Source organism: Eurypyga helias, unplaced genomic scaffold (assembly GCF_000690775.1).
Source record: "Eurypyga helias isolate BGI_N326 unplaced genomic scaffold, ASM69077v1 scaffold3274, whole genome shotgun sequence".
Taxonomy (NCBI): Eukaryota; Metazoa; Chordata; class Aves; order Eurypygiformes; family Eurypygidae; genus Eurypyga; species Eurypyga helias.
The window spans coordinates 2598-14580 of NW_010245466.1; the positions used below are offsets into that span (position 1 = coordinate 2598).

General features: G+C 44.1%; 1 protein-coding gene across 1 annotated transcript in view; it reads right to left on the reverse strand.

Annotated features, from left to right (window-relative positions):
* Positions 1–687: 687 nt before the first annotated feature.
* Positions 688–11983, reverse strand: part of TRERF1 (transcriptional regulating factor 1) — a 22850-nt gene continuing 11554 nt past the window's right edge. The window contains exons 9-14 of the mRNA XM_010150066.1: positions 11206–11281; positions 5929–6017; positions 5022–5135; positions 3088–3276; positions 2379–2587; positions 688–1230 (exon numbers count right to left, since the gene is read on the reverse strand). Coding sequence (XP_010148368.1) covers positions 909–1230; positions 2379–2587; positions 3088–3276; positions 5022–5135; positions 5929–6017; positions 11206–11281 — 999 coding nt within the window. The 3' untranslated portion in view covers positions 688–908. The remainder of the gene's footprint in view (positions 1231–2378; positions 2588–3087; positions 3277–5021; positions 5136–5928; positions 6018–11205; positions 11282–11983) is intronic.

The following is an 11983-nucleotide window of genomic DNA, read 5'->3' on the forward strand; positions in this document are numbered from 1 at the left end:
GCATTTGCCGGGTGGGAGAGCAAGCTCCTGCACTGCTCAAGCATACACCCTCCTCAAACCACTGAGATAACTATTCAACAGTGTGATTTATTGTCACAGCAAAATATATTTCCAGTGCAATCTGATTACCAAGGCAGTGTTCCCACTGGATGATGCAAACCACAGTACCATCATCTTCTTTCTTGCATCCTTGAATTAGGTCATTTTAAAAATCAGCAGATCAAAACCTTGCTAAAACGGAAGCTCCAAAACGTACAGCGTAACCAATGCTTTTACAAACTGCCTAACATCTATGCGTTAAGGCAAGACAACTGAAAAAGTACTGTGATACTACAGATGATACAGTCACTCCTGTAATTATTTCAGAGTTAAATCAGATTTTTTTTCTCCAACTCCCTTAAAATGACAGCAGAAAGACAGAGAGTGTAATCATCTCCTTAACAGAGATGACATTTAGTCTCTAGAAGAGGCTGGAAGTGATCCAGTAGAGGCAAAAAAAGAAATGTTCCATTAGGAGTGTGTGAAGATCACTCTTGTCATTGGGGTAAAATGAAACCTGGAAGACTTAAAGACTAAAGATCCTACCGGGAATGCCTGGAGGGAAGTGATAGCAGAACCATGAACCTCTGTAATTAGTAGCCTTGGAAGTTATCAGCAAAATGAGCTCAGATAAAAACACCTTATAAGAATATTTGTACCAATTATTTATTTCTCCCCCAAAACACAAATTAATAAAAAAAAAAAAAGGGAAAAAGCAGATTTGGGTTTTTTTTTCCCTAGACCTGGATAAAAGAATTATCATTTTCAACAGGTAGTTTACAATCAGTGGGGAATAAACAAGCAGTCCAGGTTTCCTGATCGATCCATTCAGGGTGTGCTCAGCAGCTGTCTTTATCAAACAACTTTATTTACAACTCAGCATCATCCTGCAGTAGATCCGCATCTTCATCATCCAATAAAAGGTCAGCATCCATGACTTCATTCTCTTCCATGACACCACCCAGCTCCTGAACCACATCATCGTCAATGTCACCAACATTCTCAACGTGTTTAACCAAACTCATGTGATCCAGAGGGATCAAACTATGCCCAACTGGCCCAGTAGTTCTTGCAATAGTGGCTGCCATTTCTGCTGCCACAGCAGCTTTCTGAGCCTTCTGCCTTTGCTGTTCTTCTTGTTGCCTGTGAGTCTTCATATGAGCATTGCGGCTTTTGATTTTGAAAAACACTCTACATTTTAAAGGGGGGAAAAAATAATTAGATAAAAACACATTGCTTTTGATGAAGTGAGCCAAAAAAGACTCAACAACCTATCAGTACATTTGCTTCCTTGTCCTGAAATAGAAGTCAGTGAAGTCTGCAATACCACGGTGAGAATTTCAGGGACAGACTACCGGATTTATACATCCTGACAGTATCAAAATGGCCTACTCAGACTCTGACGAGGGTATTTTGTAGCTCCCACAGTTTCTTCAATACCTCTGCACATTCTAATTCTCCCTGTACTTAGTTTCACTATAGTTTTGCACAACAGTGAAAAAGTGAAGGAAACCTGCATTAGGATGGACAAACTCAAGTACAGAAAGAGAGTTGTCCACTGTCATGTGCAAATTTGGGATGAAGCAGGAAGCTGAACTGCCAGATGTAGAAATTCTAGCAGTAAATGGACTCAGGAGTAAATACTGCAGAAGAAGCAGCCAAAACGTTGTGCAAACCAACCTCCGTAGGTTTTGGTAAGAAGACACCAAGGGAAGGTGGGGAGACTGTCCTTTTGAGACCATCAGAGCAAACGAAAGGGTTTGTGACAAGGGTTTGTTAGTGGAGCCCTCAACATCAGAAAGATATAGGCTGGTTGGAGTGAATCCAGAGGAGGCCATGCAGGTGCTCAGAGGGCTGGAGCCCCTCTGCTATGGGGACAGGCTGAGAGAGTTGGGCTTGTTCAGCCTGGAGAAGAGAAGGCTCCGGGGAGACCTTACAGCACCTTCCAGTACCTGCAGGGGCTGACAAGGAAGCTGGGGGGGACGTTTTACAAGGGCCTGTAATGACAGGACAAGGGGTAACGGGTTTAAATTGCAAGTGGGGAGATTTAGATTAGATATCAGGAAGAAGTTCTTCCCGGAGAGGGTGGTGAGGCACTGGAACAGGTTGCCCAGAGAAGCTGTGGATGCGCCATCCCTGGAAGTGTTCAAGGCCAGGCTGGATGAGGCTTTGAGCAACCTGGTCTAGTGGAAGGTGTCCCTGCCCATGGCAGGGGGTTGGAACTAGATGGTCTTTAAGGTCCCTTCCAACCCAAACCACACTTTGATACTATGACAACACTATTCATCTGGAGTATCAATAGGGAAATGTGATGCGATACCGCAGTCGTATTCACTTACTTGCCACACTCTTTGCAAGGAAAAATTGTTGTTGGGTCGGTCTCGCCACTCGTCGTGCTGTGGGCAGGTGAGCTCTTGATAGAGCAGTAGCCGCTCTGCGTACCAGATTTCTGCTTAGTGCCTGGAACGGTGCATCGGGTTTTCGTCACCTGGTTCGTACCTCCGTGAATACGAGCATGGCCATTTAGCGCCTGTCGGGAACTGAACACCTGAGGGGGAGTAGGGTGCAGGGAATGAGAAAAAGTACACATCAAAAAATACTGCACTGGAACAAGAACAGCAGAAAGAAGTATGCTGAGTGCATATTACAACAGAACAACTGTACATGTCTAACATGTCTACACAAACAATTGTCTTGGTCAAACACTGCTTGTTTTCAAGCTATATCCCACTAGAGTTAGAAAAATTGTTCATAATAAAAACAAGCCAATGAACAACCCTATTATTACAGCTATGTAACAAAACAGTCAGAGCTGTTACCATATAGTATTTCTAATCAATACATCATCTCAGGATACAGTTTTATGTATAGATGAGCATATTTTTGTACGCATTTTGTGATGTGGGAATGAAAAGCAGGCAAAATGACTTGTCCAAAGATATCCAGAAGACATCAATGGCCAGGAATCGTCTAAAACACCCACTTTTCAAAAATCACAATTTATTAGTATACAACTTCCCTGCTGTTAAAGATACCAAACACACGTACAGCCCCACAGTTTGGCATTTCACAGATGAAGGAGGACGAAGAAAGTGAAAGACTCTGAAGGGCAGGCAGATCTATAGGTCCAATAAGGGGGATAGCTGGTGGGTCAGGAGACTTCTGCATTTCCCTTTCTTCTTTTCTGTCTTCTTCAATCTCCTCATCTTCCTCTAATGCTTCCTCTTCTCCACTCGTCTGAAACAGACAGTGCATTTAAGAAATACTCAAAATGCGGTCCAAAACAGACAGTACTGGATAGCAGTACACAGACAGTGCCGGAACAGCATGCACTTAGTCAAGCCTGCTACCAGGTTTCAGTATTTTTTCCCCATCCTAAATCAACTTCTGGTCTTGCTGGAACTACCACCCCGGATGGACAAGCTATAGCACGCGAGGCTTCACTGCAGTGCTCAAAACACCCTCCCGCTTTACTACAGAGCTGTGGCTCTAAGACTCTGCAGATGCCCAAGTGCAATCCTCTCCCCCAACTGTCAGAGTGGCAATGCGTGCTATATTCAGAGTCAAATTAAATGACTTATTAAAACAAACAACACCACGAAAACCACATCCCTCAAGACTACCCGTAACACAGACCCTGCACACAAAGAATCGCACTGCTGCTCTGTGCGAACGGTATTGGTACAAAGTTCTGTGCATGTGCTCCTGACGGCACAGGAATAATTTACAGAGGTTTACCTGCTTCACCAGTAGCAAACCCCATAATTTCTGGACTAGAGTTCGATAATGCACTAATCAAAACAATTTTATCCCATTACAGTCCAGGAACACAAAATCTTGGTGTAGCTGAGGTCAGACTGCTCATACAGAACATAATTTAGAATTATGGAGTAATTTCAGTTAAAAGAGACCTATGACATCTAGTTCAACCTCCCCCTCAAAACAGGACAAACGTAAAAATTACCAATTTTCAAGTTAAATTCAGTTGGTGGCCAGTCAGAAGTGGTGTTCCCCAGGGACCAGTACTGGGGACAGTTCTGTTCAATATCTTTATCAATGATCTGGATGAAGGGATCGAGCACACTGTGTTTGCAGACAACACTAAGTCGGGTGGGAATGTTGATCTGACTGAGGGTAGGACGGCTCTTCAGAAGCACCTGGTCAGGCTGGATCAATGGGCTGAGGCCAACTGTATGTGGTTCAACAGGGCCAAGTGGTGGGTCCTGCACTTGGGCCATAACAACCCCCTGCAGTGCTACAGGCTTGGGGATGAGCGGCTGGAAAGCTGCCTGGTGGAAAAGGACCTGGGGGTGTTGGTTGACCCCTGAATATGAGCCAGCAGTGTGCCCGGGTGGCAAAGAAGGCCAATGGCATCCTGGCCTGCATCAGGAACAGTGTGGCCAGCAGGACTAGGGCAGGGATTGTCCCCCCGTACTGGGCACTGGTGAGGCCACACCTCAAATCCTGTGTTCAGTTTGGGACCCTTACTGCAGGAAAGTCACTGAGGGACTGGAACTTGTTCAGAGAAGGGCAGCGGAGCTGGGGAAACTGGTCTGGAGCACAAGTCCTGTGATGGGGAGGCTGGGAGTGTTCAGCCTGGAGAAGAGGAGGCTGAGGGGAGACCTTATTGCTCCCTACAGCTCCCTGAAAAGAGCCTGCACTGAGTTGGGTGTCGGTCTCTTCTCCCAAGTGAGAAGTCATAGGGCAAGAGGAAACTGGCTGAAGTTGTACCAGGGAAGGTTTAGATTTGATGTTAGGAAAAATTGCTTCACCGAAAGGTCTGTCAGCCATTGGAACAGGGAGGTGGTGGAGTCACCATCCCTGTAGGTATTTAAAAGACATGTAGGTGTGGTGCTTAGGGACATGGTTTAGTGGCAGCTTTGGCAGTGCTGGGTTAACGGTTGACTTCAGGATCTTAAAGATCTTATCCAATCTAACAGATTCCATAAGCGTTAGACTTTTTCATATTCTTTTAGACTTACCATACATTCCTCTCTCTTTTTCTCCAACCGTGTTCTGTGTTTCCGTCCCAAACGCAAGATTTTCTTCCAGGTATAGTAGTATTCCACACATTGTGCAACTGTCTTAGACTTAACCTGTAGTTAAGTAATTGCAGAAATAGTCCAATCTCAATTTTTTGCCTTCATTTGACACAATTGATTCCAAAAGGCAGGCTTTATTTCTCAAACATTCAAATAGAGAAAAAAACAGACAGTTTGACTACAACAGCAATACTCTTGTAGAATAATATTTTTTTAGTTACTGTTTTTCAGTCAAATTTGTGTTGCCTGTTTCAACTTCAGTACGTTTCTCTGGGAGTCCCTAGGTTCTAGCCAGAAAATGACTGAGAAATCTAGGAATTAAGGCTTGGTTCCCATAAAGCCAAACGTTTTTCAACATTTGAGCTCAAAAGTAAGGTGTTCTGCCCCGAGACACACACACCTTGTCTCTTCTGCTTTGTGGCAGAACGTGAAAATTGAGCGCAAACGCGTTCTCTCTCTATTAACAGGTTTCAACTCTTTCTGGCTCAAGGCTCAGTGCCTGCGACTCGGGTACCTTTTAACAAACGACCAGAGAGCACCAAGATGATAGCGGAGCGCCATACATGTCCCACACATGGAGCACTGTGACTTGAATTCCCAGGTGTGGAAACTTTTACATATAATAACAAAAGGAACAGGTTTGATCAATTTATTTTTAACCGTTTTCACTGGTGCTGCAGTTGCACGCAGGGGTACACCAACTGGAATATACCACTCGAACAGCGTCCTTGTAACCACTGCTGGCTCCATGCCTGCAATAAGCTTGTCTGGCACTGGAGGGAAAATGAAGGGGAACAGAACATAGCAAATGAAAAAAAAACAATTGACAGAACAGACGTAACCTTACCATTTTCTGTACAAATATGAAATCTTTGCTGTAGGTGGACAATGCCTCTTTGAACAGCCTCCTTTCTTGGTGCGTCCATTTGTCAGAGCCTTAAAAAAAGTTAAATTCATTATAAACTATCAAAATCCATCACCTTTATGCTGATGTGGTGGCTGAAACAGAAGTGGGGAGACCTCAAGCACAAGCTAGTGATTGCTGGTACCCAAACACAAGCGTGGCTGTACTGACTCAGACCTCAAGTCCATCTACCCTGTATTCAGTCTCCAGCAGTGGTCACAGGCAGCTGCCTAGGAAACAGTAAGATCAGGGCAAGCAAATACAATGCCTCTTCCTAATTTTTCCTAGCCTCTGACCGACCGCTTTCAGCCCAGGGGATTTCCTAAGTCTGTTGCAATTTGATTATTTAGTAACTATCCGCGTAAGCAATGACCCAATCTTCCTTTCAACCAATTAAGCTTCTTGCACCCAAAACATCCTTTACTGAGGAGTTTCACAGATCAGTAGACCCTTCACATGAAGGGTCACCTCTTGTTTTGTTTCTTGGCTCCCAATAGCTTCACTGGATGACCATCTCCTCCATACTATCCAGGACTCTTTCACTCCCACAGCGTTGACCATCACTGCTGTCCCTCTCTGACTTTTTTTCACTACTAAAACATTCCCATGGAGATGGAAGGGACCAGAAAAGCACATAATAATCAACACAGAAGCAATCCTCAGACTTGCACAATGGCATCATCGTGTTTTCTAACCTCTTAAGATGTGACTTGGTTTTGGTTTTTTTAGCTGTTGTAAAGTACAGAGCTGATGCTTTCCTAGAACTAGCATTATAATCCCAAGGTCTCACTATAATTGAGAAATATCACCACAGAGCTCACAATTTTACACATAAACCTTGTATTGCTTATTCCCCTATAGTCAACTTATCCCCTTTACATTCAACTACACAGCAGTTCATCTATCACTTGGTTCTCCAGACGGTATCTCTTATAAGGTCCTTTTGCAGCTCTTCACTTGCATGGCTTGAAGTAAGACACCCAAATCCTCTGTGACAGAGATCACAAGTAGACAGAGAGTGCAGCAATGTGCAATATGCACAAAGTATTTCCTGATCATTTAATGGAAGATTCATGTAAAACTTTAAATATTTGTTATTCTGCGTTTGCTTCACCAGCCTAAATGTTGATTTCACATTCTGATGGGCAGTTAAATTAAAATGAGGTTGTGCCTCCTCAGTATTAGTCAAATAGAAGGAACACAGGATTGCTCTACTGCATCAAAGCAGCGTCTTGTTAGTAAGAGTGGGCAGCATTACATACATGAAAGGAAGGATGTGAAGGAAGTCATAAAGTGGGTGCTTAGAAATGGCTTACACCACGAGAAGATCCTACTTCAGTCTGTCTGAGAGTTTCTGAAACACCCAAGAATTTGTTAAAAGAAATCCCTAGTATGAGACGCAGAGAGTTGGGCTTGTTCAGCCGGGAGAAGAGAAGGCTCCGGGAAGACCTTACAGCCCCTTCCAGTACCTGAAGGGGCTACAAGAAAGCTGGGGGGGACTTTTTACAAGGGCCTGTAGTGACAGGACAAGGGGTAACGGGTTTAAATTGAAAGTGGGGAGGTTTAGATTGGATATCAGGAAGAAGTTCTTCACAGAGAGGGTGGTGAGGCACTGGAACAGGTTGCCCAGAGAAGCTGTGGATGCCCCATCCCTGGAAGTGTTCAAGGCCAGGCTGGATGAGGCTTTGAGCAACCTGGTCTAGTGGAAGGTGTCCCTGCCCATGGCAGAGGGGTTGGAACTGGATGGTCTTTAAGGTTGCTTCCCACACAAACCATTCCATGACTCTATTCCTGTCAATGTTACTGTTCTCCATATAAATGTTTGCCTCTGCCCTAAATTCAGTTAACTTGGGCTTGGCACCATGAATGGTATTGACCTCTACAGATTACTTACATCTATTTTAAAAAACAGACTTTTTTTATTTACTGCAATTGTTTGGCTTTTCGGTTTCAACTCCCAGGTTGACAAGCTTAGAGCAGGTATCTCACCACTGTGTCATATGCTGAAAACTCCAAAATTAACTTTTCTCCAACCTGCTTTCTGCAGGCATTTCCAGCACTAGATGCAAGCATGCATTAGTTATTTCCACAGAGATTTACACTAAAGCTCTCTCAAGCATCAGAGAAAGGCACTGGCTTCAAGCCACGGGTTTTATTTATTCTGTTATCACCCAAAGATCTTTTTGCTGACACACTGCCTTGCCATCTTTCCCACCCTGAACTGGCATCGCTCCGTTCTTACTTAACTTGCCCGTCATTTGCATTTACTCTCCCTTCGGGCAGGGGTAAATGCACTGATTCAGTCCCAGGGACTGCTCTGCTATGCCAAAGGATAACTTCAAAAAGCATGACAACACCGAAGGAGTGTTTTTTGTCAGTCGTGCTATCCTACCTCTACCCCACCCTCCTGGAAAATAAAAGAATAAAGAATTACTTCCATGAACTGATTTTATTGTACACCTATGGAGGATTCAGGCCTTAGATTTTCCCCAATAGCTGTGGTATTAGCAGAGACCCTTATAAGATTATGCAGGTTAATTGGAAGTAACCTAATTAATAGAATAAATCCTGTGTAGGAAAAGAAACAGAAGAAAAGCTGTTTTTAACTCTGGTTGCTGGGAAACCGCTTTTGCTCTTGTTAGCTTGAGGGAGATATAGAGAACGTGTACAGAGAGATATCTGCAATGCAGCAAGAAAGAATTTTGGACTTTGGAACACCGATCAAATGTAAAGCTGATCTCTATGTTTAGACATTTATTCCACAGTTTGTTTTATCTGCCATGTTGCTTTTGCACTGATTAACTGACAATAAATATCTTCTAAAAATATGAGGACTTCAGGCCCAATCTGTAGGTTTCAAGAGGGCTACACCTGGGGAGCCCCCCCAAGAGGCAGCTCAAATTCCTCACCTCCAGCATGTGCTGGTCTGATCCATACCCTATCCCAGTATGTACCCCAAGTTTTCAGACTGTCTGAAGCACCTTGTTTCAGAGACCATCCCTCCTGCAATTCTCACTGCCATGAGAGCTTCAGACCTGAGAAATTCCACTGTTCAAGTGAAAACCACCCGAGTTTGCAACAGCGCTCCTCTCGTGTTAGGTAAGCGTTCCATCCCTCTTCCCTCAAACACCATCCTGACAGACGGCAAAGCGTTAGGACACAGAGATTAGGGTGTTCTTCCACGCAGCCCTGGGTCAGCATGCCTAGCTCTCTTGGCACACAACAGAAAACCCTCAAGTTTTATAACCTGTTTCCCTCATGAGCCAATAGGTTTCAAAGGTGAGCTATTCGCTTGTACCCTCACTCCAGGGCAATGCTAAGGATGAGTGTGGGTATTTATGGTGTGTAGTATCGGCTAATGCTCATGAGTCGGTGCCATGCTCTGTTTTGGTCTATTCCACCTTTAAATATGGCAGTGCCCAAGAGCCACGATTTCCAAGTACGGAGCCCAAAGAGAACCCAAACAAACATATCCTGAAGTTACATTAAGCTATTCACAAACTAGATTGTGAGAAATTCTCATACACCCCGAGCGGCTGATTATCGACTACAAATGAACTATTATTCAAGAGCTGCTGCACTGTGCTGGAGCGTGGCTGTCATACGGGTTGCAACCACATGTTGCATCCGAGAGCATTAGTAAGGAATGCTTTGTTTTGTTATTTTATGGTACTTAAATCCACATTGGTGAGATTTCATCTCATGCTGTGATAAGCAGAATCAAACTTCCTTTCCTGCTTAGGAAATAAGGATACAGTGATGTCCACAGGTCTCACTGCTAGTTAACAAGGATTAGCATCATCTCATGTGAAAGATTAAACAAAACAGTCTCTCCTGGCTCCTCCTTGCATCACAGTAAAACATTTCAGTGAAGCAACTTCACAGTTGACTTCACTAGAGACTTCTGCCCCTCTGCTACACAGGCAGAAATTTCTTATCTGCTCTGCTAATTAGATCACTCACTGAGGATGAAGCTGCTGGGATATCTCCTCATCTTCCTGCTCTCATGCCCTGCACTGTCACACACATATGATCTGGTGTCATCTCTTCAGACAAGAGACCCTGGTCAAAGTTCCCGGCTGGCACCCTCCTTCTCCATCCACCCCCATGTCCACCCTTCAGACTGCGACAGAGCTGCTAACAAAGGCACTGCGCATCTCGCCCAGCCAAGACTGAAAACCTGATCTTTACATTTATTCACTCTCATTATCAGTTGCCATCAAACATGTTTCTGTTCTTGTTCTCAGGCCAAAGGGTTAAGGAGTTGCTTTACAAAAGCGTCCTTGTTACTTGGGAATCTTTCCAGTGAGCTGCCATGGCCAGGAAGTAGCTTTCTTCTATAATTGTGTGGCACAATGATGGTAACTGCAAATGAGTATATGACCCTGGACATTGTGCTTGACTGCCTGACTGACCACCAGAAGAATCTTGGCTTGTTTCCTATTGAGCCTAAACTCAATCCTTGCATCTCTTAAGTAAAACCCTATTCTGTGCATTGTGAAGCATTAAGTAATAACACAGAAGGCTGCAGAGGAGAGGCATTTGCCATCTACACTTAGCTGACATAACTTAAGTCCAAAGGCTTAACACCACCGTATGCCTTTGGCAGGGCACTTCTGCTGCATCACCAAAACGCGCTTCTTGCTGCAGTTGTTAAAGAAGTCACCATTCCAGACCTGCTGGGCTTTTTTTCTGGCTAGATCCATGCAAAGAGAGGCTCTGCATGCAGTACTAAGACACTAGCGAGAGTTACAGCACTGCCTCTTTGGAAGGACGCTCACAATTATCATATTCATTTATCCTGCACCATCACTGCAGAAAAGGCAGGCATGACAGCAGGCATTTACATACCAGAAAATGAAGACCTTACTGCTAGTAAATTATAACCTATGAATAGCAGCAGTTTTAAAAGGAGATCAACAAATTAAAATTTAGTTTAAGAGAGGAAAAATATTTACTCAAGGCAGTTTTAAATCCGTAGAACCCCACACAGAAACATGGATGCAAAGCTTCTGTACATGGTCAGTCAGGTGACAAACTGCCAAACTTGTAACAAAAGGCTCTGGAAGTACCATTCTGTCGCTCTCCACAACACCTCGCTGTGAGAGGCTGCCATCCCGGCAGCAGGCAGCAGAGAGTGCAGCGTGATCCCATGCTCCAGCCTGGGATGCTAGCCTTGGACTATGTACAGGCAGCTACAGAGATCGCAAGGAAACCTACCGGCATAGTGGTAATTTGCCAAAGGATGACACTTCAATCTCACTGGCTTTTTCAACAGCAGCTTCTCAAGAGTAACCTACATGAAAAAGCAGGGAAAAACAGAATTAGCAAATGCAGTCAGCTGCTGTGTACAATTGCATTTACAAGACTATTTGCTATGAGGGTATGAATTAAGTTTCTCTTGTTTTTCCTTTTCTGTCACACGAAATCACATCAAATTACTCTGTGAACAGCATACCTCACAGAAGTGCACCTACTGCACACCTGCCCCGCCTTTATTACCACAAATGCAGCTATTACTTAGCAACTTCCAGCTCTTCCCTCCCTTCTGCTTGCCACATACAAATATGGTTATAGAGTTTGATTTCACAGGTGTTAATTGATACTAATATTTAATGGTTGGGTTGATAGTATTAATATTTATATATCATGAAGTCTTACAATATCTGTTCAGGTCAACATCCGTCAGGAATGATAGCAAGTACAGTTAATCCTCCTTTGGAGGCAGATGATTTGTGGATCCCTAAAATTTTTCCCCTGACAATACTGACCCCCCTGTACAGCAAATTTCATGCCCTGACAGTAGGTTCAGTCCCCAGTCTCAGACCCCTCAGCTACAGCTAACAGAGCATAAGGAAGCTGGGACACAAGCTAAAAAAACACTGTGTTAGGCAATCCTGCGAGATTCGTTTCAGCCCTGCGTTCTGTTGCGTTCTGTTTTAAAGTGGCTTTCCAGGAACTGGTGCAGGGCCTTGTCTTTCCCTAACACTGTTAATTG